Raw genomic sequence first — 25909 nt, forward strand, 5'->3', positions numbered from 1 at the left:
CACTCTCTCGTATATGCGGCGATCAGCGTCCTTTTCAGGATAGCTTTTCGCCCGTGCGATCTTGGATGCGAGAAGTATAAGGGTTCCAGTGACGGTCACGAGCGCTGTCTTCGTGCTCAGGCATCGAGTACTCCGGGGCTGCGTTCGTGGAGAGTTTCTGTTCTCTCTGTGAGAGCATAACCCTCTTGGATTGCGGAGACGGCTGTCGTTTCTACGGGAACGCTGTCCGCGCCTTTGCAGTGCTGACGCCGCCATGGTGCGGCTGTCAAGCGCTCGCAGGGCGCCCTTCGCCTCACTACGCTGAGTAGGACGGAGGATGCGTCCTCCACCTACCGGCCTTCTCATCCTCAGCCGGTTGAGGCTCCGATGGAGACTGCAGAGTCGTGTTCTACGATGTCTGCCGAATCCATTGGACCTCCTTCTGGTCCCGTCACTTCTGCAGCATCAGAGGGGTGTCCATTTTTCCTCCGAGGCAGAGTCGTTCCGGAGATGGCGGCCGTGCCCGCTCGAGCGGCGGAGACGGTAGAGTTGGAAAGGTTAACCCCTCTCCGCCCGAACCGTCCCGCCCACATGATTGGTACTTCGGAGCTGCTCGGGCCTCTCGGTCCTCTCCTCCTGTGCCTTTCTTCCCCGACGGCACGAAGAGCTGACGTGATTTGCGGCCGTCCGGTCGTTCAGCTTTCACCCCTCACCTCCCTCACCAATGGAGCCACTAAGGGCGGGGACCCCTTCAGTGGAGCGGGATGCGTTCCTGGAGGGCCCACCCAACCCTTCCCTCCCGTGTTTGTAGACAGTCGTCCGGTTACGGACGCTGCCCATCAGGCATGCCGGAGAGGCGGCTTCGGCCCTGCACGCAATAACGTTGCTGCAGGCTCACCAAGGATTTACGAGGGAGCCCGCGACCTTCAGTCGTGCGATGTCCACCACAGTGGTCCAAGATCGCCACGTTTGGCTGTGTCTGGCTGACATGACGGCTGAACAACTTGAATGCTCCTGTCTCACAGACCGGCCTCTTCGGCGAGCCAGAGGAGTCGTAGAGCTCCACTGCGCAGACTGAGGCGATCTCCTAGGTCATGCCCCGGCGGAAGAGAGCTGCCCTTGGTCCACCACGCCGGCTCCTCAGTCTGCCTCTCGCCGTCGGCGTCCTGCGGCGACCACCTCCGTTCCCCTCCTCGGACCCCATCTCGGCAGCGTAGGGGAACCGGTCGTCAGCAGCTCGCCCCGCCCGCTTAGCCGCTTCCCGTGAAATTCGGGAGTTTAAGTGGCCAGTGAAGGGCGACCCGGATTGGCAGAGGATCACTCTTCAGGAGATGGAGCTCCTTCCCCCGATAGAGGGTCGGGTGGAAAATCCTTGGTTTGCATATGTTCCACCGGCTGTTCGGCCGGTACCCACTTAACCACACATAAGAGTGCATTCCTCTTCCCTCTCTAGGTCTCCGGAGGATCGAGAGAGCCGTGAGCGGGTACACACCAGCTCCCTTACCTCTCCTCTATCGCCAGCGGGTGACCTGAGGAGTCCGAGCTCTCCGCTGAGGAGACCGGACCACCAGCACCCTCATCGGAGTCTGCGCCCTCCGTAGAGGAGACCAGACGACCGTTACCCTCAGCGGGCTCAGGTCAGTGTCAAACACACATACTGTAGATGTTTATGCTGTCACAGCAGACGCACCGGCAGTCCCACCTGTCTCGCTTCACTGCCCCACCGCGGGTACTTCGGTAGTGTCGTTATTTCTCCTCGTACGGTGCCTGGCTGCTTGGCTTCAGTTCCCAGCCCGTTTCGTTGGGTTTTACGCACGATCCGCCTCGGTTACGAATCAGGCACACCCCAAAATTCGGGCTTTCGTTTCACTGTGGTGAAAGCGTCCGATGCACATGTACTGCGTGCAAAAGTCGATATCCTGTTGGCGAAGGATATTCGAGCCGGTCCCTCTTACCGAGATGATGATGATAGGGTTTTTCCAGCCTTTATCTCATAGTACCCAAAATACGCGGCGGGTTACGATCGATTTGATTTACGCACCGGCTCTACGAAGGTGTTCTTTTTGGATGATAACGCCGAGGCTCGTATTTCAATATTCAGATCGGTTTGCAGCCTTAGACCTGTAAGACGTGTACTTTGTGTCCATCTCCCCTCGCTTTAGACCGTTTTTTCGCTCTGCGTCGTGGGGTGGGCATATTAATACTAAGTGCACCATTCGAGCTGTCTCTCTCTCTCCGTGTCTCCATAGTCACGGCATTAAAATGTCAGAGAGAGAGCGTTGTTCGCATTCTGCTTTTAGCTACGTCGACTTATAATAGCCCGTTCTTGGCAGACGTGCGCGAACACAGCGAGTTAATGCTTCGGCATCTCGCTCGTTTAAGTCTTCAGGTCGGCTGGGAAAGAGCAACTTTGCCCCGTGCAGAGGATCCTTTTTCTCAGTATGGAAATAAGACTCGATCGACTAATTGGCGTGTTTAACAAGAGCGCGCAACCAGTCAGTTCTGACTTGCCTCGGTTTAATTCGAGGGAAGTACGCGGTCCCTCTGAAACAATTTCAGAAGCTCCTGGACATATGACAGCATGCTGCGGCTGTGACGCCGCCCGAGCTGCTTCATATGAGACCGCTTCAGCGTTGGCTTACGATCGAGTCTCGAGGAAAGCGTGGCACACCGACATACACCGTGTAAACATTACACCTGCGTGTCATTTCAATTTTTCCCCGTGGTAGACCCGGCATTTCCGATAGAAGATATGCCCCTGAGGGGTCTCCTGGCATTCTGCATATTGCAATGCCCTCAGCACGGGATGATCAGCCACGTATGACGGGCTTGCAGTCTCAGGGGTGTGCATAGCACCCCAACTGCCGCGAGCGGTGCGCTGTATATCTGGGACTTGTACGCTCCGCTATGGAGATGCAAGGGAAGGATGTATTAGCCGACACCGATAACATTGCGACTGTTGCGTTATTTACCGTTAAGGCGGTTTTGCGCTCTCGTCACCTGTCGCATCTCGCTCGTCATCTCCTCTTTTGGAGTCAGAAGCATCTGAGGTCCCTTCGTGCCATTTTCATCCCGGGTCGCTCAATTCAGCGGCAGACGCGCTCCCGAGCTGCGCCCCCGGCGAATGGCGACTCCACCCCCGGACGGTCCAGCTAATTTGGAAGAAGTTCGGTCGTGCGTAGATGGATCTGTTTGCGTCGCCGGACGATACCCACTGTCGCCTAATTTTATTCACTAACCGAGGGCAGCCTCGGCGTGGATACGTTGGCACACAGCTGGCCGCGGGGGATGTGTAATACGCATTTCTTTCAGTGAGCTTTATCGCGCAGACACTGTGCGAAGTCAGGCAGGACGAGGAGAGCCTTTTTATTAATCGTCTGTACTGGACGACTGGGAATTGGTTTTCATAGTTAATGCTCCTCGCGACAGCCCTCCCTGGCGGATTCCCCTGAGGAAGGACTTTCTTTCTCAAGGAGGGGGCACATTGGCACTCGCGCCCGACCTGTGCGATCTCCATGTATGGTCGTTGAGCGCGCGCAAGGTTTAGGTGATTTATCGCAAGCGGTATCTAACACCATCGACGCGGTTCGAGCACCGTCCACAAGACGGGCTTACGCGCTTAATGAAACCTTTTTCGTCACCCGGTGCTCTTCGCAACGCGAGGACCCCAGAGAATGCCCATTAACATTGTGCTTTTATATCTTTAACATAGGTTAGATGGTAGGCTGTCCCTCCGCCATTAAAGTTGATATCGCCGCTATTTCTGCTCATCACTCACTTATCAACGGCAGATCAGTTGGCCAGCATGATTTAATTATTACATTTTAAGAGGCGCTCGCAGGCTAAACCCCTCGCGCCCTCCCTCTTTTCCTGAGACCTGTCCATGGTGCTGAAGCCTTCAGGTCTCCCTTTTGAGGCTTTGCAGTCTACGAGTCTGATGTTTTTTATCAATGAAAACTCTGACCCTGATAGCATTGGCCTCCATGAAGAGAGTAGGGGATTTACATGCATTCTCTGTTGACGATTCGTGCTTTTAGTTTGGTCCTGCTGTCTCACTGAGACCCAGACCAGGCTACGTGCCCAAAGTTCCCACCACTCCCTTCAGAGATAAAGTGGTGAGCTTGCAAGCGCTGCCCCCGGAGGACGCAGACCCAACCATGGCTTTGTTGTGCCCCGTACGCGCACTGCGACTCTACGTGGTTCGCACGCAAAGCCTCAGGACCTCAGACCAGCTCTTTGTTTGTTATGGTGGCCAGCAGAAAGGGAAAGCTGTCACTAGCAGAGGATGTCTCTTTGGATAGTTGATACTATCGCCCTGGCTTATATCTTCAGGGTATTCCTTGCCCCTTTAATTTGAGAGCGCACTCCACACGGAGCGTTGCCTCATCTTGGGCTTTAGCTCGTGGTTCCTCGCTAACAGACATCTGCAGAGCTGCTGGTTGGGCGACACCTAATACGTTCATTAGATTTTACAGTGTTCGTATCGAGCCTGTATCCTCTCGTGTTCTTTCCTCACCAGGGAGGGCACGGAGAGCAGACTCGCAGGTCGGCTTGCAGCCTCCAACTGAGGCTCCTAATTGAGTTTCAGTATGGAAGGCCATCAGAGCAAAAATGCGTAATGGTTTGAATTGCTCTTCCTCCGATGCCTTGGCAGCCTTTGTTGCGGAGCATTGGCTGTCAGCCTCTCACTAGCTGTATTCTTACAAACCTACGTGTTTGGCTTGGGTTCCACATTGTGTCCCAACGGGTTCCTTTGTGAGTATTATTCCGTGGGGTTAATCCTACCAGCCCACGTTTCCCTTAGCAGAGCACTGCTTTGCTTACACAGCCACGGCTGTCATTTTTACCTCAACTACGGTTGACTTTCGCCCACCAATAGCCCTTAATGGGGCGGTGGCTTCCGCAGCGTCCCTATACCGCTCAGATAGGGCGCTTCCCAGTCGCTGGCACTACTGTGGGGTTAAAGGAACATCTAGTGCCCGGCCTTCTGCCTTAAAACCTAATTCTCCTTCTCCTTAAGTGGAACCGGAGGGCTTTACGCAGACACTGGAAGAGGTCAGCCCTCAGTGGCGTTTTGGTAGGGATTCCCAATTCGTCGGTCACGACGTGACGTCGTAGTGACCGACTGAAGGGGAACGTCTCGGTTACGGATGTAACCCTCGTTCCCTGAAGGAGGGAACGGAGACGTCACGTCCCGTCGCCACAGGGCTGCTCCCTGCTGTTTATCGACCGGTCACTTTCTCCCGGCTTTCTCAGCGAAAAGAAGCTAATTTTCCTATTTGCACCTGCTGCTTATAAAGGCACCTGGCGGGGCGGCGCCAGCATTATGCAAATATCTCAATGCCAAGTTCATTGGCGTTTTAGTGGTAAACGAAGCAGATTGGTCTCTCTAAGCGAGTTCCCAATTCGTCGGTCACGACGTGACGTCTCCGTTCCCTCCTTCAGGGAACGAGGGTTACATCCGTAACCGAGACGTTATACATCCACAATCAGTTTTAAACTACAACAACATTTTAGAGCGAACCTTTAAAAACTGGTTTCAGTAAACATTATCATTGTGGACTCTGTGTTAACAACAAAAATGTAAATGTGTGAAAATGGTTATCATGCAGGCTCAGATGATGTGACTACTGGCATGCATCCTATACGGCAAAACAACATATTTTGAAATATAATTTTAAATTTCAAAATATGACCAAAAAAAAAATGAACAAAAATGTGTGATGAAATATATTTTGAAATATGTTTACAATATTTTTGCTATTTTTTATATATTTTAAAAATAAATATATTTGAAAGTATTGTTATTCACATTGTATTGAAAACATAACAGGGTAACAAAATATACTTTATATATTTTTAGATTTCATACATACTTTACAAACATTTACATTTTGCCCAAGAAATTTTTTTTTTTGCCATATGGGTTGTAAAATTAGAAATGTATTTGTTGCTCCTAAAATTCATTTTGAAATATATGAAGGTTAAAACTAGCCCAGTCTCACGAAATGTCCTTATATAGTCACGTAACTTTTTGATTATTTTTTCGTGATCGTATAACGAATTCCTGTTTTCGTGTGATTATTACATATTGGTTACGCAACTGTTTCGTCCTATTTTCTTACCATTTTCGCTTCGGTTTAGGGTTAGATTTACATAAAATGACATCCTTACCCAAACCCAACTCTAACCCTAACATATAAAACTCTAACGCCAGGCAACATATAAAAAAAATCAGAAAAAAATAGTATAAACCAATATATAAAGTGACATTCTAATGCAAGCACCAAGTCTAACTGAAGCGACAATGGTTTAAAAATAGTAAAAAGCATTTGAGTAACCAATACGTGATAATCACACGAAAACAGGAATTCGTTATACGATCACGAAAAAAATACGGAAATTCATGATAATATCACGAAAAAAGAATAAAAAATAAAAAATGTACGTGCATATCACAAAACCTTGTGTTATAGCATATATATATATATATATTATTATTAAATAATATATTTAATTAAGCTTAACTTTCTACAAAAAGTATTTTGCATGTATTTAAATCACATTTTGGGTAGAGAAATATATTTTTTGCGTATGGGATAATACAGCATTCTTAATCATTTTTGCCACGATCTATGCAATTGGGGATCTTTATGACAACGTTGTCGTCTATGCAAAACTTAAAAAATAAGAACTTCAATAAATTTTTTTATATATTTTTGTTGTGTAAAAGTATCCTATGATGACTTCAATACATGATTTCGACTCATTATTTAAATATCATTAGCTTAAACTGAACTCTGTGGTGAATTTGCACCATATATATTCAGATTATGTGTGCATGTGTCTGCGGTGAGGGTGGTGATGGCATGTATTTAGTGTGTGTGTGTGTGTTTGTTGTATATTAAGTTATTGTAGTCTCTTTGCAGAATGAGTAAAACCTCACATCCCAAATTCCTTTCAGCCCTTTGCCCCCCTTGGTTTATTAGAGCGAAGACACCTGCCCTCGGTGTCTGGGGTCACACATGGTCACCTTCCTTACTAATACAGATCAAACACAGCACCTCCATCCCTTCACATGAGCACTATAACACCATCATCCTTTATAAGACAGCTGGTGTTGTTATGGGGTGATATTTTTAAAACTCAGCTTGTGACGATGGAAATGATGTCATCGATGAAGCCACATATGTCACTGCTTTCACACATATGGCCTTTGCTGTAAATATAACAGCATTTATCTGTAAGAAAGCCATGCGTGAACAGAAGCTGTTTATTATGAATATGCCTGGAAATCTACTGAGACTTAAGATAAAAGTGCTGGAAAAGCTTTCTTCTGAATAGAAAGAGTTTGATGAAAGCAAACGTCAAACATTAATGTTAAAGATTTTGAGCCAGTCGGGAACTCGTTCATTTACTCGACAACATTCATTTCTGTGATGCCGTGGTTGAAAGCGTCTTATCTTTATACAGCTAACTGTGTTGTGGATAGGAAATCTAGACAGCTCCCATAAATTGTGTTACTACATTGCAGACTTTCCAAAAAATCTGATCGTTTACAATATTTATGTCTATTCTGTACCTGTAGATGGTTTCAGCAGCAACAACATAAACAAACAAACAAACAAACAAACCTTTTTTGTGACCCAAACTTAACTTCTGACAGATTTCCATAAAGAATCAATAATAACAGACTCTAAATGTCCCCTTTAATAGAAACGCAGCTAATGTTAGCTAGCTACATATCCTTGAACTCTTTTCACACTTTGGTCCATCTATTATGGGAAACCAAAAAGTTTTTAATTTTTGACTTAATATTTGTTTCAGAGTTTAGTCACTAGCCAGGCCAATTAACAACAAGCGAGTAACCATAAAAATGTGCGTGCATCCGAAGAAACAGTTTATTTCTTCTAAGAGTATATAAATTGTTACATTAATAGTATAGGTACTTACTAGTTTTTGTTTTAAGTTACTAGTGACTAAAAATGACTTGAGCTGGTTTTCAATGTTTATTTGTTAAAGTACACGATTGGTGATATTTTCTGCTGTGGGATTCATTTAATCCAAATCTTAATCAAGACCAGAGAGGAAAATGAAAAGCTGCGAGCTGACTTTACTGTTCAGAGACACATTTGACATACAGAGTAATGTCTGGAGGTGACAAGGTGAAAATTAGCCAGCGATCTGTAAGGACTGCGGCTGTCAAGCATCAAAGCCCTCAAGGGCTGCCTGCGGTTATTAAAGATGGATAAAAATATAAGACTGATTACCAGCACAGACGCGAAATGAAACACAAAGTAAGAGTTAATTATCCATAGGATGATAATCAAAGCAGGAAGTAGGAAATGATGCTTAATTTTACATAATCACCAGTGACACACTGTAAATAACTTATATATTTGTGTATCATCAGACCTTAGCGAAGTAAGTTAACCACTTAATAGCAGTATATTTCCAGATTACTTTCTTTTAGTAAATACCAAATCTGCACTCACAGAACAGCTTTCTTTCTTTTATTGCTACCTCTTACAATAAATATCATTAACAAAATGCCATTTAAACTCTGATGTCATTTGCCAAAAATGACCTTTAAAGGGCACCTATTATACAAAATTCACTTTTACAAGATGTTTGGATATAAATGTGTGTTGGCAGTGTGTCAATCCACTTCTTTTTAGTTCATTAGACATGCCGTTTTAAATCTCGTTAATGTGACATCACACTGATAAAGCCCCGCCCACAGCCACTGACTGACTGATTAAATTTACGCAAAAGCTTTTCTAAATGTGTTTGTTAGCATGCTGTAGCGATATTGCATCTAAAGATACTAATGTCTCAGACTGTATTCACAGGAATCAGATCTCACTTGCATTTAAAGGTACAGACATGAAAACAGCACTTTTTTGCTCCCACCCAAATATGGGCATTTTGGACAAATGATCTGTGGGATATTTTGAGCCAAAACTTCACAGAGACATTCTAGGCACACCTGAGACTTATATTACATCTTGTAAAAATGGCCATAATATGTGACCTTTACAGAACTATCCTAAAGGAGGCAATAATATCTTAAAGCAACACTAGAGATTTTTTGCTCTTTGCTCCCCCTACAGGTTGGAAGCGGAATTGTCCATTACCACTATCGTAAATAATTTAGCCTACTGCAGCAAAGCTGGCTCTGATTGGATTGTAGGTCTGCCGTAAAGCAAGTTTTTGTAGTTTTCACTTGAACTACAGGACCGCGACCCGACGGTTGGAAACTTTTTTAGTGCGGTTTTGGCTGATAGAGGGCTGCAAAGCGAATATGAAAGTGCCGTTCACCCTGTTTCGAGTGGATGAATGACTGAAACTTTTTTGGAAACGTTATTTTAAGGTAAAAAAAACTCTTTGGTGTTGCTTTAACTCATTTAGTTATCTGTTGACTGATGTCTTCCTGGCGTGAAACTTAAAGCTGCATGTTTTGCCGTTTTATTGCCATCTCATTTTGAAACAAAAAAATGCAGGTTATTTTAGGTATATTTACCAGACAGCCCAACTTATGGATCATTATTTTAAGCTTACCATCTTGGTACGGTAAGAGACATTGATTTTTTTTACTCCAAAACGAATTTTTTTTATTTTTATCCCCAAAAAGTTACGGATTGTAGCTTTAAACTAATTTGATAACATTGTTAACTCTTTCCCCACCATTGACGAATTATCTTGTCAAATAAGAGAAATTATTTCCCTGCCAATGACGCTTTCCTGACAAGGTTTAACGGTAATCTGTAATCCTCTTACTCAATTTATAAAAAACTAAAGCAAAAACTAATGTAATTAATTTTAAACCCTGTATGTTTTGATCATCTTTCTGAAGCTAATCTCTAACAAAAGCCTGTTACGAAAATGCAATTATTTCAGCTTTTTGCTTAAAATTGGTTATTTTTGAAGAAACCTCCCCATATTTAAGAGGTTATAAAAAGAGAACAAATGAAGATAGGATGAAACGTTTTTTCCCCCTGTTTTGTTTGTTTGAAGGGGTGTTGAAAGCAGATGGTCTTTCATATTTGTATATTTATATATTTACAGAAGAAAATTTTCCTGGAAGGCATTTTGTGAAAATTTTGTGAAAATCATAAAAAAAGAGATTAACAATCATCTCAAATTCTCTGACACAATTTATTTGTTTAATACAGCAGATACTTTTATCGAAAGTGATACAAACTAGAGCATGTTTTACATTTTGTTATAGGTATAACGGAAGATTTTCTTTTTCCGGGTGGATCATTAAGACTATTGGTCATCCCAGTTGTCAATCATTCTGATGATATGTTGACGTAAGGCTGTCGTACGTGCTCGTCCCAAGGTTCGCTTCCTGCACATGCACACTTTCAGGTGTATATGTGTGGTGGGCTACCGTTTCAACCATTAATTGAAGCTCGCGTTCTCAACGTCTTTTATCAAAATGTCTGAGGGTCGCAAGAGAAAAAGTGTCTACGAATTGTATGACAAGAAGAGAAAGGCCTCTGAAAAAAGAAACAAGACCAGAGTGTTTTTGGGAGAATATTTCACACGCTGGCGTACGGTAAAAAGCCTACGTTGGGCTTCCCACGCGAAGTTTCTACTCGACACGTTACGTTTGTCATGCTATTCGGAGAAATCCATTTAAATCACTGCTAGTAAAAGTTGATGTAAGTGATGATTACCGATGCTAGCCCTGGCACAAATCATGAACCACGCAGACACTGTAAACATCTCAATGTAAGAACCATGCCATGCAGCAACAAGAACTAGGCTCGTGCATGCTCTCTCGTGCACACGTTTAATAGGCGTTCCCTCTCGGGAGCAGGTAGAGTGTTGCGCATTCTTTTCAAAAATTCAGGAAAATCTTCCACTATACTTTTAAAATTAAAAAGAAAATGACAGCAGACATCAGTATACTGCAGTCAGTATTGACAACAGCTCTTGTTCACACATGATGGTTAAACCAAAACATCTCTAGAAACAGCTGTATGTGTGAAAGCACCTATTCTGTCAACCCAGTGTACGTATTTATGTGTAGTAGGTAGCCTAGCGTTGCTGTGTTTTGCCGCCTGCATGCTGTGTGGCATGGCCTTGTCGTGTTTTCCGCACCAGAGGGCCGTAAGAGTGCAGCAGGCCAGGCTGATAACGCTTCCTGCTTCTGGCTGTTTCTAAACTAGGTGTCAATTCACAACAGGCTCCAAACGTACCAACTCAGCTCTCCTCTGGTCCCAACCAGCGCTCAGCAACACCTGGCCGTCCTGCCTAGCCCCGCCCACGGCTCCGCCCTCACCATCTCCCCCGACACCCTCATCCAGTGCCAGCAGATCGTCAAGGTGATCGTCGTCGACGCCGCCGGGCGCGGCCACGTGGAGGCCTTCCTCAGCCACAACCCCGCCCATCGACTCATCCAGTCGGCCGTCTCCACGCCAACCAGAACGAGGGAGGCTGGCAAGCAGCAGCAGCCGCCCCTCCCTCCTCCACCGCCTCCTTATCATCACCCCCATCAGTTTTGCCCCCCCACCCCTCCGCCGCCACGCCACCTACTGAGCCAACGCAGGTACTCCAGCGGCACACGCAGTCTGGTTTGAGCGCACTGTTACAGGTTTCTTTCAGTGTTGAACGTTTTCCCGAACCTGCACAACTTTTTATGGTGTAACACGATCAAGCAAAAACAAAGGACTGGAAATGAGAAAAATAACAGCTTGTAAATAATGACTGGATTTCCACGGTGAACGATTCTTTAGCCACAAACAATCTGCACTCTTAAAAAACGTAAAATAGCACAAACAGCCCATTTTGAAGTATAAATTCACATCTATTATAAGACACTAGATTAATACCCTTACTGGAGGACCTCATGGCCTTCACGTGAAGATTTAGTGTGAGCAATGTAGATGTAGAGGAGTTTTATAAGGGATTTCACAGATTTTGTTTGGTGTGTTCATTTCGTCTTAATCGTATGATGTGTTTATATTTTTGGATTTTCCTTTAAACGGGAAGTTGTGTGCCCCTCTTGATCTAAACTACACAGATGTTAGATTCATATTTAATGTTACCAGAAAAACAGATATTTGCATTCATGTAATTCTTCACATACTGTAGTATTTTGTATAGAAATAGTCAAATCTTCTTTCATCTCTGAAGTTAGTCTGTTTTTTTTAATAAAGCAAAAGTACATCCCACCTCCAACAAACATACAAACGTCCCTGATGAGAATTAAGTGATGATGCCACTAAAGGATATAAAAGCTCCAGATGTTATTTTGTATTTTGCATCATCTACTTACTTTTTACTGTATATCCAATCATCTTTCTCAGCTGCATCGTCCAGTTTGAAGGATTCACTTCATCTTGACAGTCACACACCAGAAACCCTTTAAAATCTTTATACCCGCTCCTAACTCGTGTCTTTATCTCAAAGTCCATAAAAAACTCCTTCTCAACTTAATTAAAAGTGCTTTGAAGCACACTTCTTAAGTTCTGAGTCATCATGATGTCCTTCAGCAGCACAAGCTGTACTGAAATAATCAATATCACCTGCAGGACGATCGGCTGATGAAAGCTTTAATGTGATTGGTTACTGATTTGGTGGGGGAGAGTATGAAAGTATTTTGCTTTAAGAATCACTTCATAATAAGTTTAATTTATAACATTGACAACCAGTATGAAATATATACTGCTTAACAATATTAATTTATTCATCCATTCATTGTTTAATGTTTGTTACGTTGCACGTTTCTTAAAAGTTTTTTTAAGGGGGCTGTAGGTTGCATACAACACTTTGGTGTCTGTTTGATGTCTTATTGTTAGAAAATGACAACAAATAGAAAGAATAATGTTGTTACTGTAGATGTCTGTGTGCAAATACACGACACAACTTTTCTTAAAGGGGACATATCATGACAATCAGACCTTTTCCATGTTTAAGTGCTATAATTGGTGATGTCAGAAGGGGATCTTATTATAATAATACCGCCCCCTGAATCTGCACTATCCAACCACAGCACTGCAATTTAGTGCAGAGATCAGCTCATTTGCATTTTAAAGGACACACCCAAAATGTATCACACCTAAAAAATTTAAGTTTTAAAAAGTTATAATAAATTGTCTGTGGGCTATTTTGAGCTAAAACTTCACATGCATACTCTGGGGACACCAAAGTTTTATTTTAAATTGTGAAATGTCCCCTTTAATGTAATCCAAGTGTTTCCAAATTGTATTTTCACTTGGCTAATGTGTTTTTGTTTGTTGGTTTGTGTAAATAAGAACAGAATATTTATTACATTGAGATGATTTTGAAAGAAGAGATGTAATGGTGTGTCAAATCAACATTATTATTGAGTGTCAGTTCTTACAGAGCGACTCAGTAGCGTGTAACTGTGATGAACCTGGTGCTCAGGTAGTTTCATGTGAAAACCAGGTGCACAAAGAAAATATTTCATGTTATATACCACATGGCTATGACTGAGAAATTGTATATTTTTAAACCGTATCACTTTAATATTATGTTAAATTATCTTTCAAAAATATTATCGGATGAATTTTGTGTTTGCCACCTAAAATGTTTTCTGTATTTGCATGTCACAATTATTTCCTTCATGTGCAGATATTTATGAAGAGCTTTTATTGGGAATATATTTCAGATGTATGATGCTTATATTTATGTCACAATTTTTAGTTGTTTCGGTTTATTATTCTGCATCAATTGTTTGTGTTCGAGGCATTATTTGAAATGATGTCATTCTGTGCTTAAGACACAGAAAATACAGAAAAGCAGCAAAAAATGTATTTATAAATCTATATTTATTCATAGGAGGATGAAAGCTTTACTGTATAGTTTGCACATCTGTGTTTATTCATTATACACTGATACACTCATTCATGATTCATTTGTTTGGTTAAATTACTGCTTTCCAAGTACACTTGCAGCGATGGGCCATGTATTCTTACTGTGAAAATGTTAAAGTGCACCGCATTTAGTGAAAACGTTTCATTGAGCTCCATCCTATAATATTTTGCTCTTAACTCAAAACCTCATGGCCAACGCAATTTCAAGACTAATTTAATTTCAAACACACAACTGAGGAAGATATTTTGTGTCTGACGTCGTCATTTCTGGTGTAGAATTTTGGGTCACTGTGACCTTGATGATGGTCAAAGCAATGGTCCCATCCAATAGGTTTATACGATCTATATTTATATTGAGCACGATAAAGTTTTCTAGTGTAAAGATACTTGATACACTCATAACCTGTACAGTATATGCAATGTCACAACCATAACTCAACCATTAAACGTGCAGAAAAGTCAAAGAAATTCATTGCGTTTGTCTTTAATCCATAATGAAACTCTATAATGGATTATTAGAGACGATCTGTTGTTAGGATCAGTGCTCTGTCAAGCCATTATTTGTCTTGATTTTCTCATATACTAGGCCATTGACTTGATCCATTATGTCTTATTATATTGATTAAACTTTATATTTGGGTGTTGACTAACTAATGAGATCTAATTAGAAACATTAACATGTATTTACATGAATAAACATCAACTACTCCATTTTATAAATACAGGAAGCTCGAAAGTTGCCACTCAAACGATCTGAATGAAAACGTTTTACAAATAAAATAACTGTGAGATAAAAATATAAGGAATATTTTTCCCCAAAGTTAAATGAACAGAAAGAATAAACAACAATCAGTCTTAAAATCTTATGAAATAATTTTAAAGTTGTTTTATTTGGTTGTCGGAGAACTGTGTTATAGAATGAACTGCATTACTTGAAGGAAGTTTGTTATTATTATTATTATTAAAAATATAATAATTATTTATTATGTTACACTGTCTGAAAAAAAAAGGAAAAAAAAAGGTCCCTTGTGCTCACCGGCGCAGTAGCCTTTCAAAAAGTACAAATTTGCACAGAAAGAGGTCATATTAATAAAGGAGAGCGGGGCACAAACCCCATTATTCAAAAAATATTGAAGTTAGATTAATAATTTTTTTACACAATCAACACACACATCTCTGCTACAAATGAACATTTAAAGTTTGTTTGTAGGATCTACCGTTATCGTACAATTACACCGAAAGTGACAGGAGTGCAAACGTTACCCCATAGGTGGGGTTCATTGGAACAAACAGAGGGTTTGTTGTTACACCTGCTAGAAAATTTAGTTTAAACACAAATAATTCAATCAAATTCTGTGTATATAGTAAAGGTGGATATTGTTTATATATCTGCCTATAATAGATAGATATCCACACATTCATCCATCCATCATCCTTCATCTAACCATCATTGTATTATGCAGCAATGAATAGAAATTAAGACAAAAAAATCATAATAGTGAGTTATTTCCCCTGATATTGTATTAACAGTTATCATTTTGATGAATAGTATTTACATTGTTTTCATTATCATTATCATTGCATACCTGAGACTGTGTGACAACTAACCCCGCTTTGTATAAATGTTTTCAATCCCAGCTATCAGTTACTAGGAGTTGACGACGTGTTTCAAGATGCTGTTATGTTTTAGGTAACAAGACAGTGATTAAAATAATATAAGGTTGGATTTGGTGACTTACACACCCAACTCAGATATAGAAAAAAACATAAGATGAAGAAAATTATTTGCATGCCTCCAAAACTAAACACTCTTTGTTCAATATCTTAACCAAAACACGTCAAAACTTTTCATCTTCATCTTCTGCCATTAAGAGAAAAAGACCAAAAGCACAGATTGCTCGGCCCTGTAGAAATATGTACTGTAGCTGTGTTACAATTAACCCCACATTAGTTTGTGCCCCGCTCACCCATACCTCAGAAGTAGATATTAAAGTACCAAATAGTGCATATTAGTACCTCAAAGGTACGTATTAGCACAACAATGCACGTATTGTTACCAAATGTTAAGAAAATCTGTAGCTAAATGGTAGATATTAAGACCTTTTTAAAGGGTGCCGCCCCAGTGTCAGCTCAGCTATAGGGAAGATCTTTTCTGACTGTGTACCACCAGCTGATATTTAAGGCATGCAACAAAATCAGCAACAATCATTGGAAGAAAAACAATATATTTATATATTTTAAAACACAAATACTTTCAAATATACACACAACATAAAATATGTCATCTGACACAGTTTGGCTGGATAATTTATGATAAAGCAAAGTAATTTTTCCACATGTTCATAAGAAGACAGATGTTGGTTTCTAACAGTGTTATGAGTAATTAAAACAAAAAGAGTGAAACGGGAGGTTTATTAAGTTAATATTTACACATTCCTATACATGTCAAGTCAAAAAGTAATGAAAGCTGTTTATTTTTCATTTCTCAGACACATCATCTTGCACAATAATATAAACAAACATCAAATAAATGACGGCGCAACATTAACTAAAACTTGAGCGATGTGCTGTCTGATGCTTTATTTTAAACCTCATAGCTCCAGGCTAAAACTTGTGTGTGATAAAGAGCAAGAAACACAAAGGATAATTGCTGTTTTCTCACCGTGGATCACACAGTTCACAACTTCTTTTGATTTAAGATTAATAAAAGATTAAAAATGGCTTTTTAAACATTTATTCTTTGTGTTTTAAATTCATTACAATTCCCTTCTCATACACTTCATGAAATAGACTCAACATGAGGCTGGTGAATGCTTAATTCTGATTGGTTGAGAAAAGCAGGACATATCTCAAAAGGTTTTGCTTTTGAGTCTTCTTTCTCTGTTTATGCAAAAAGAGAAATGTTTATGGTCAGGATCTAGGACATAGGCGATCAGCGAAGGTCTGTCCAGACGCACACGAGACAGAAACGTACCACGTCATGTTGTGCACACAGGTGGGTGATTCTCACAATCCAGATTTAGAAGATGTCCAGCATCAGAATCTTTTGCACATGTAAGATTAAGGTCTGAATTTACTATTTCCTACAGAATTATTTAAATTTTTTAGATTATCATTATAAAAAATGATCATTACCACAACATTATATTACATTAAATATATGCATTTACAAACTCATGTTTCAGTAATGAGAATTAAAAAGTTTTCTAGGTATTATGACAAACAAAATTTCAACTTTTTATCCAGAGAGAAAAAATAAGAACTGCTTACTTGGTAGCCATCTTGAGTGTCACAGTTAATTATGTCCCTTACAACAAATTTTTTGATTTAATGATTTAAAAAATGGTCAAGGATGAGAAAATTGGTCTTGCTCCTTATTATTGTCTCTACATTTACCAATGATCACCAAATACCACATGTTTCTTTACCTTTAATGTTTATAGTATAACATGCAATGAAAAAAAACTTTTTATTTTTTAGATTTTTAAATTATAAATATTTCCATGACAAAGAACCCAAATCCAGTCATGGACGCGTTGCGGTAATGAAAATGTTCCCCTTAAATGTGGAAAAAACAACAAAATTGGTCATTTGAAATCATGTGCAAAAAAGTACATGTTTGTAACTGTATGCTTCTTGATAGCATTTACTTTTTTTAGTCTAATTTCATGAGAATCACCCAGGTACATCTCCGTGCAACTTCCAAACCATACTCAAACACGGACACATATGCACAACAAATGATTTCTCGTACATATGAGACACAATTCACACAAATTAGGAATAGAAAAGTGGCAAAATGGGTCATATGATGCAATTTCATGTTTTCCTTTGTCTTTGGAGTGTTAAAAGATATTTGTGCATGTAAAGATCTGTGAAGATTATATCTCATACCCAAAAAGATATTTTTTCTAAAAGATTTGCATAACACCACCCAAATGTATACGTAAAGAACGAAGGCGTAACTTTTATTCTTGCTGTAGTATTGTTGCTGCAGCCATGTCATGGAGACGCTTTGCTTTGGAAAGCTGATATTCCAAACATGGTAAGAGGCGTAACTTTCCATAACACGCTTGAGGTATTCGGCCAATCACAACGCAATGTTTAGCTGAACGATGAGTTTTGCAAAATCATTGTGTTTTAGAAAGACGAGGCAAAAAGGAGCAACAATAATGTGCGGTATGTGAAAAATATGTAATGTTTTAACCTTACATTGCACACCTAAATATGTACTTTTTAGGCACAAAAGCCTCTCGGACATAAATTTTACCTTCGGTTAAAAGGGAACAATATGAACGTCTCTAGTCCAGTTGTCAATTATTACATATTTGCTGTTTCAGTTTTCAGATGTATTATTCAGTCATACTGTAGTTCTCCTGAACAATAATCTTACATTTAATTAAAATCCCTACAGAGCACGATCAGGATGTCTTTATAGCTGTGTAACAGCAGACGCAATGCTCCAGAGAGCCGATTTAATATCTGCATCATCATGTTTACAGTATAACAGCTCCAAACTCATAACAACTCTTTGACTTTCTTTGAAAACAGACTGATAATTTCGGTGTCTGTACTGCTTTGACTCCATATGTAGGAGTTATCAAACAGTGTAGGTAGAGATAAGAGAATTACAGAAGATACAGAAGAACATCCTTGATGGATGAGACTGTCTGCTGGATGTAAATGAATCAAAGACACTGATCAGATGAGGAAAAGAAATGTGTGTGAATCTTATATAATGTTAAATTCCTCTTATATTCTTTGTTTGGCCCCGATTCCCAGCGTCTGTGGGGCTTTCAATGAGGTTCTCCTCACAACCATCAGACACAGATGAACAGCTGACAGGAAACAAAGCTTCCTTACATTACATCGTTGTCTCCTCCCACTCCAATTCCACATCACCTGAGAAGATCAAGCAGAATAAAAATCCTTATTTATTGTTGAAGTGAATTTGTGCTGTGAATTAAAGCAGCGCTTCAATATCTGCAACAAAGCCACACATGGACTAATTTATCCGTTCCAAGCGCTGCCATAGAAACGAGTCCATTAATAGCTTGGGAATAAAATCTCATCATTCTAGCATATTCAACATGACCGTACATGTAATAACGTGAACTATAACACTTATTGATTTCCCCTTGCGAGATTCGAACCTTCAGCCTCTTCGCAGCAACCCAGGATCCTCACTGCAGAAATGATTTTAATTTACCTTCCATGGCATCTAATGAATCCATCTTCTCCAGAGCCGAGTAGTTGACGAACCAGATGGACTGAGGGTTCCCTTTAGCCGACAGCAGATCCAAAGTGCTTTGATGCAGAAACATATACTGGGCCTGAATGAAATGCAGACAACATCATCTGAATACCGAACAAAAACTGCATTTGTAGGCAAAACGTTAAATGCTCTCTCATTTGTAAAATAAAAGCATCTGCTAAATGACAATACAAATGAGAGGCTTCATTATAAATGAGTGTTTACCAGGTTTTGCACCATGCACATCCGCTCACCGCGGAGTTCTGCAACCAGACCGTAAATATCCACAAAGTCATGATCCCTCAAATGCTGAATGAGGTGATCGAGAGCTATAAACACACCGGTCCTTCCAACACCAGCGCTGTCATTACAACAAAAACATTACAGTCATCACATCACAAAAACACAATTCATGTCATCTTGTAAGACATTAAGTGCACAATAAAAATGCCATTTCAATCTTTCAAGCCTCCACTCGCTTCATGTGAGAATACAATCTCATCAGTCGTTTATGAGCGGTATTTATTCATACCACACAAGCTATATTTTTATTTATCTTGCGGTGTACACTACATTCTCCAAGCTCATGATATCCCAGACGACGATACTTTAACAATTCATAAAAGATCATTACTTTCTGAGGATTTTAGTATGGAGATGAAGATTAGGATCATGATTTTTCAGTAGTTTTACACTGCACTGTAAGTGTTTATTACTATAGTTTGTTGTTTGCTGAAGGCATCTGATGGAGCGTTTGGACCCAGAAGTTATGGGATGTGATATAACTCTTAACAAGCGGACAGAACTTACAAACATACATCAAATAGTGACTGCCATACCTGCAGTGGACAACTATGGTTGTGTTGTCATTGCTTCGATTGGACCGGACCGCTTTGACAAACTGGATGAGAGTAGAGCTGGACTCGGGAACGCCATGTTCTGGCCATGATGTGTAGTTAAAGTGATGAACAATCATATAGTGACCGTGCTTGATAGAAACAGAGAGAAATCATAAATCAGTATAGATCAGTAGATAATCAGTAGATCATTTGTTCAGTATATATTTTATAATGGCCTGCCTACATTCTTACAGACGTCACATCACTATTTTAATTTTGTAGGCATGTTGTGCTTAGGTGCATTTAAATTTTTTCTAAAAGATGTGTATAACAGCGCCCAAATGTATACGCAAACAAAGAAGATTCAACTTTTCTTCTCGCTGTAGTATTGTTGCTGACACCATGTCGTGGAGACGCTGTATTGCTTTAGGAGCTGATATTCCAAATATGGTAAGGGGTTAACATTTCTTTCACACGCTTCAGATATTCAGCCAATCACAATGCACTTTGAACATTGAGTTTTGTAAAAATCAATGCGTTTCAGAAAGGCGAGGCATAAAGGAGCAACAATAATGTACGTTATGTGAAAAATGATGTAAAATTTGAAACTTAAACTTCGTAAACACATTGCATTACACCAAATACAATAATATGCTTTTTAGCAACATCATATGACCCCTTTAATGATGTTGCTATACACTGCTGTTCATGGTATTATTATTGCAAATTCTTTATGCTATGTCAAATCCTACTTTTACAGTATATTATTTATACCATTTTAATGTGAGTTGGAAAGGCATGTCTAGTTTAATATGACACCTGTCATTTATCACATATACTGTATTGACTAAATGTCCGATACTCGAAGAAAAAAATATGAATAAATACTTATACTTATGAGGACAATAAAATTTACATTAATACTATATATATATATATTTTACTCTATATGCTGCAATTTAAATAATTTTCCCATTTTCTGTTGCTGCCTTTCAACGAAAGCTTCTTGCAATGCAACGCTGTAAAGAAAGTGCTATCTAAATAAATTTGACTTGACTTAAATCAGGACAGAATATCAATGTTCAGTACTGACAGCATCTAAATCATAAACTTTTTGGCAAGTTTATCTCATCTGTTATCTTTAAAAATCACACTATGCAAAATAAAAATGTCAGGCTGAAAAAAATAAATGAAAATGTCAGACTACGTAAATTCATTAAATGGTGATAAGCACCTGTGATTGCATTAAATATATTTGTGATATTGGTCCACAAAATCAGTCATAAGTCACACAGGTATATTTGTAGCAATAACCACCAATACATTGTAACATACCTGTCAAGTTTTGGATTGGAAAATAAGGGAAATTTTCCAGCGCCAAGCACGAGCAGTCCCACCATCCCAACCAAGCTCCAGTATCCCTTACTACATTTTATATAAATGAAGAGCATTAATATTCCTTGCCCCGTGTGAGATGCTAAAATCGCAGTTACAAAACGCGTGACTGTCCCCCACCCTGCTCCTCTTCAGAAAAGTAAATTCACTGTCCCATTGATCGAGGTTTACATGAGGATTTTGTTTTTTTGTATCATTCGTCTGTTTTTTTTTTTCCGTTGTCACTCATCATCTGACCTCACACACTAACCTCGCGACAGTTATCGCGAATGACAGAGCTCAGATTGGAAATTAATTTTTCTCAGCCCGGGGTATTATTATTTTTTAATAACGCAGGTTAAAATATGGGAGATTTACGGGAAAATGCTTATACGGAAGGATGGCGGGAAAGAAGGGTAAAATACGGGACTTTCCCGGCCAAAACGGGATACTTGACAGGTATGCAAATAAGAGTCAAAATTTTTAAAAGTTTTATGCCAAAAATCATTAGCATATTAAGTAAAGATCATGTTCCATAAAGAATAAATTTCCTGCTGTAAATATATAAAAAATGTATTTGTTATTAGTAATATGTGTTGCCATTTGGACAACTTTAAAGGTTATTTTCTCAATATTTTTAGATTTTCAGATATATATCCAGCTTTCAGGTGATGTATAAATCTTAATTTCAAAAAAAGCTAAGAATAAACCTATCCATTCATTCGTAATATGTTCATCGTTTTACCCTCTCCACTCGAAGTGCTCGAATTGTCCAATCAGGACGCACGTCTTCTGTGAGTTTAGTGATCACTATATCAGCAAACACAGTGACGGGTTTGTTGTCCTCCGGCCAATACTGATGACAGCGAATCTGAAACCAAAACACATCTTCAGTATTTATAACAACCATATTATCATCTGTTGCAGAAATCCACACATACCCGACCCTTCTCGAAACATTGTGTGAGCATGACAATAGTTCTGGTCCCCGTCTCCCAAATCATCCTCCAGAAGTCTGCCACGGTACTGGGCAGTGGACCCTGTGTGGCTATGAACTCATTCGGACACAGATAACCCTGAGAAAACAGAAGATCTGATGAACGGTCTGATGCTGTATACACACAGAGAGATGTTAAAATGTGTGCTGCTGTTCCTCTGCACTTACAGAGACAAAACTGGCATTGATGTAGTCAGATCCCGGCATTCCCGGTTCAGACAGTAACTTCACTCTGTTATTGTTATCTGAAACAAGCATTATAAAAAACAATAAAAGCATACCATAATTAACTTTATACTTTTAAGGTACACACCACAAAATGCGGGTTTATTTTCATTGAGTCAGAAGAGACGAACCCAGCAATTGGTTTAAAATAACCCTGAACATTTTTCAGACCGATCTCATGGAAAGCCCCTAACCTTAAGTCATGTGTCCATGGCACGAAATTCAGCTTTTTCCGTGCCTTGAGCACACATGTCTTTTTCGTGACACTAGCACAAATTTCTATAAATAGTTTTTTTTGTGTGCGTTGCACGAGTTTTTGTTTTTCGTGTCATTTTGTTTTTTTCCTATTTTCTTATTATATTTTTTGGGTATAATACATCACAGTTTACTTTATTTTGCCATCCACAACTGACTATAGTGGCCTGCACTCACTAGTAAAAAATATCAAAAATTATATCTGGTATTTGATTAATATTTTTTTGGTTTGACTGTATTTCAACAGTACTTTTAGGATTGTGTTAATGAGGACAGAATATAACATACAGGGTTTAATGTTAGTGAAGCGATTTTTGGAGCGATTCCACGGCAGGTCAGCGTCTGATGTGGCCAAATCCGGAAGAAACTTTGGCAATTCCTGTAACACACAGCACAACATTTATAAAAGGCACCATAACGGAAACAATTAAATCAGAAATAAATGTCAAAATAACATCATGTATTAAAGACACAGAAGGGTAACTGAAACACATTTCACACTTCTCTTTCTCTCTCATCCACCAACAAATAATGAGAACAAAACTGAAGCTTACAGCAAACTCCTCCTGAAACTTGGCATTGTCGTTATCACAAAGACTCTCCACATGTTGAAGAAATGATTTCTTACTGATTGGCCTGTAAATGTGTTACAGAGAATAATGATGCATAAAAATACTACACATAAAAAATGTTCTGTTTACTTAAGCAATAACCACCATACAAATGTTATCGGTACTTTAAATCTACAGTTTAAGGCAGAAAATATGACAAGTAAATAAGTGTCAGGTCACTTACCTGAGAGATTTCCTGTAACTTAGCAGCCTGCAACATAAAGCCACAGAAAACTAAAATTGAGCCCAGTGGACCAAAACATTAGGTTACTTTTCTACATTTAATCCTAAATAAGATTTATATTTGTGTGAGATTTACTACATCATCTAATCAGAGGACCACAAACCAGCATGAAAAGATTATAAGAGTTATTGTACAGTATGTGGGTTTACAAGAAGAACGACTGCAATAAGATTATAAAACAGATCAGACTCATGTTACTGCAAAGATCATTCAGTATATTCATTAAAAACATAACAAAATCACGAACAACTGACTTAACGCCAGTTACATCACAGGCAACTGGGAAAAGGCACAGTTTTAATCTTTAAAATGAAAAAGAAATATTGTGATTTTACTTTATATATTATCATGGATCACAAAAACACTCTCATGTCCCTATGCTTACTTACTGGATGACAAAAATCTCCTTCCTCCTAAAGAAGAAAGAAGAGTACCTGAGAACAAAGGATAGGAAGTGAATTAGTGAGTTAATTAGTGAAAGCGTGAATTAGTTTTAATAAATAAAATTATAAAAATTAGTGAGTAATTGACTGGGCGAATAAGTGATAGAATGACTGAATGAATGAATGCTTGCATGCATGCATTAATGACTGAACGAACCAACCAATGAAAGAATGCATGCATGAACAAATGAATGTATGCATACATGCATGCATGCATGAATGACTGAACGAACCAATAAATGAATGCATGCATGAACGAATGAATGCAGGCATGCATAAACAAATGAATGCATATATGAATGAATGAATGACTGAAAGAACGAATCAATGAGTGAATGCATGCATGAACAAATTAATGCATGCATTAATGAACGAATGCATATATGAATGAATGAATGACTGAAATAATGAACCAGTGAATGAATGCATGCATGCACGAACTAATGAATGCATGCATTCACTCATTGGTTCATAAACAAATGAATGCATGCATGAACAAATGAATGCATGCATGAACAAATGAATGCATGCATTAACGAATGAATGCATATATGAATGAATGACTGAACAAACAAACCAATGAATGAATGGATGGACAGACAGACGGACAAATCAATTAATTAAATCAATGAAAAGGTAAAAGTAGATGATTAAATGAATGAATGAATAAATATGTAAGAGTAGATGAGTGAATTAATGAGTGAGTGAGTGAGTGAGTGAGTGAGCGTATGAATGAATGAATGAATGAGAATAAGCAGAAGACAACAGTACACATTCCCAAAGCCTTTGAAAGCTTTTAAAGCACAATGTCTGGCCTTCATCCTGAGGAATCCTGTCGAGCTGAGAACAGAGATGTGTGTGTGTAAAATGTAAGTCTGTACCGATTGATCTTCTCTTCTTTGAGCTCCATGTCAGCCACGGAGATCAGCTGATCCAGCTTGAACTTCGTCTCAAAGATCTCAGCCTCACGTGGAGAGTACGTCCCACCCTCCTTCTGCCTGCGGTGGATTCTGGGATTGAAGAGATTAAGTCTAGGTACTGAAGTAGGATATGATGAGGTGTTTGAGTGTTGATGTGAATAGCGATACATACCTCACAGAGCCGTATATAATCAGAATTAAAAACAAAACCAAGAAAACCGAGAGCAGAACCCCGAGAATGATCTGCTCATCCCGAGTCAACAGGCGGTCACCTGAAAGAAAGAGTATTAGTGAGTTTTTATATTTGAGGAGCTCAGATGCAAAAGCTGCTAAACCCCACCTCAATCAAAAATGAGATAATGATATGATCTACAAATTAAATCTTTTCTTTTATGATCAAGAGAAAGAGATGCATACCTGCGGTTCTGACCCGTTCTGAGTATTCAGAATCCGTGTACTGTCCACGAATATTTGTTGCCCGGAATTTAAATCTACCACATAATCATACATTTTTTATATTAACAATAAAACAATAGCTGCTGAATTAAACAAAAACACTTTATTAAATTGTTATGTTATGTACTGTATTGTTATCTCTTACACATAATATGTTTTAGGTTTAAGAGGTCCATTACACAGCGTACGAGCATCTTCAGACAAACAGCCCTCATCCGCTCCTATGACGTATGTGTTGTCATGTGTGACCGTGCGCTCAGATTTATTAGGGCATGCAGGATTCAGAAAGCCTTCATCGGTCAGGTACGGAGCAGTCGGCTGGAGGAAAACACTCTTCCAGTTGGACAGATTACCATAGTCCATCACTGTATCAAAATGATATCAATAAGCATTAAATAAAACTCAACATATAACCTGAGACCTACAAATATCATAACACACAGAATCACATTATTGTATATT

The 25909-nt window shown here is 39.6% G+C and overlaps 2 protein-coding genes across 3 annotated transcripts in view; one reads left to right on the forward strand and one right to left on the reverse strand.

The window, feature by feature from the left end:
• The window catches only part of iqsec3b (IQ motif and Sec7 domain ArfGEF 3b), a 51382-nt gene extending 37523 nt beyond the window's left edge, over positions 1-13859 (forward strand). The window contains exon 15 of one of the 2 annotated variants that reach the window (XM_065257884.2): positions 11177-11397. In XM_065257884.2, coding sequence (XP_065113956.1) covers positions 11177-11248 — 72 coding nt within the window. In that variant the 3' untranslated portion in view covers positions 11249-11397. Of the gene's footprint in view, positions 1-11159 lie in introns of both variants that reach the window. The other variant, XM_065257883.2, reaches the window with a different exon arrangement.
• Positions 13860-15791: 1932 nt separating this feature from the next.
• Positions 15792-25909, reverse strand: part of ptprq (protein tyrosine phosphatase receptor type Q) — a 59003-nt gene continuing 48885 nt past the window's right edge. Inside the window, exons 41-55 of the mRNA XM_065257882.2 lie at positions 25593-25812; positions 25409-25482; positions 25164-25263; positions 24953-25081; positions 24018-24062; positions 23569-23595; positions 23328-23409; positions 23062-23152; positions 22462-22538; positions 22238-22372; positions 22042-22167; positions 19923-20071; positions 19309-19444; positions 19039-19162; positions 15792-18731 (exon numbers count right to left, since the gene is read on the reverse strand). Coding sequence (XP_065113954.1) covers positions 18694-18731; positions 19039-19162; positions 19309-19444; positions 19923-20071; positions 22042-22167; positions 22238-22372; positions 22462-22538; positions 23062-23152; positions 23328-23409; positions 23569-23595; positions 24018-24062; positions 24953-25081; positions 25164-25263; positions 25409-25482; positions 25593-25812 — 1553 coding nt within the window. The 3' untranslated portion in view covers positions 15792-18693. The remainder of the gene's footprint in view (positions 18732-19038; positions 19163-19308; positions 19445-19922; positions 20072-22041; positions 22168-22237; positions 22373-22461; positions 22539-23061; positions 23153-23327; positions 23410-23568; positions 23596-24017; positions 24063-24952; positions 25082-25163; positions 25264-25408; positions 25483-25592; positions 25813-25909) is intronic.

Source organism: Paramisgurnus dabryanus, chromosome 9 (genome assembly GCF_030506205.2).
Source record: "Paramisgurnus dabryanus chromosome 9, PD_genome_1.1, whole genome shotgun sequence".
NCBI lineage: Eukaryota > Metazoa > Chordata > Actinopteri > Cypriniformes > Cobitidae > Paramisgurnus > Paramisgurnus dabryanus.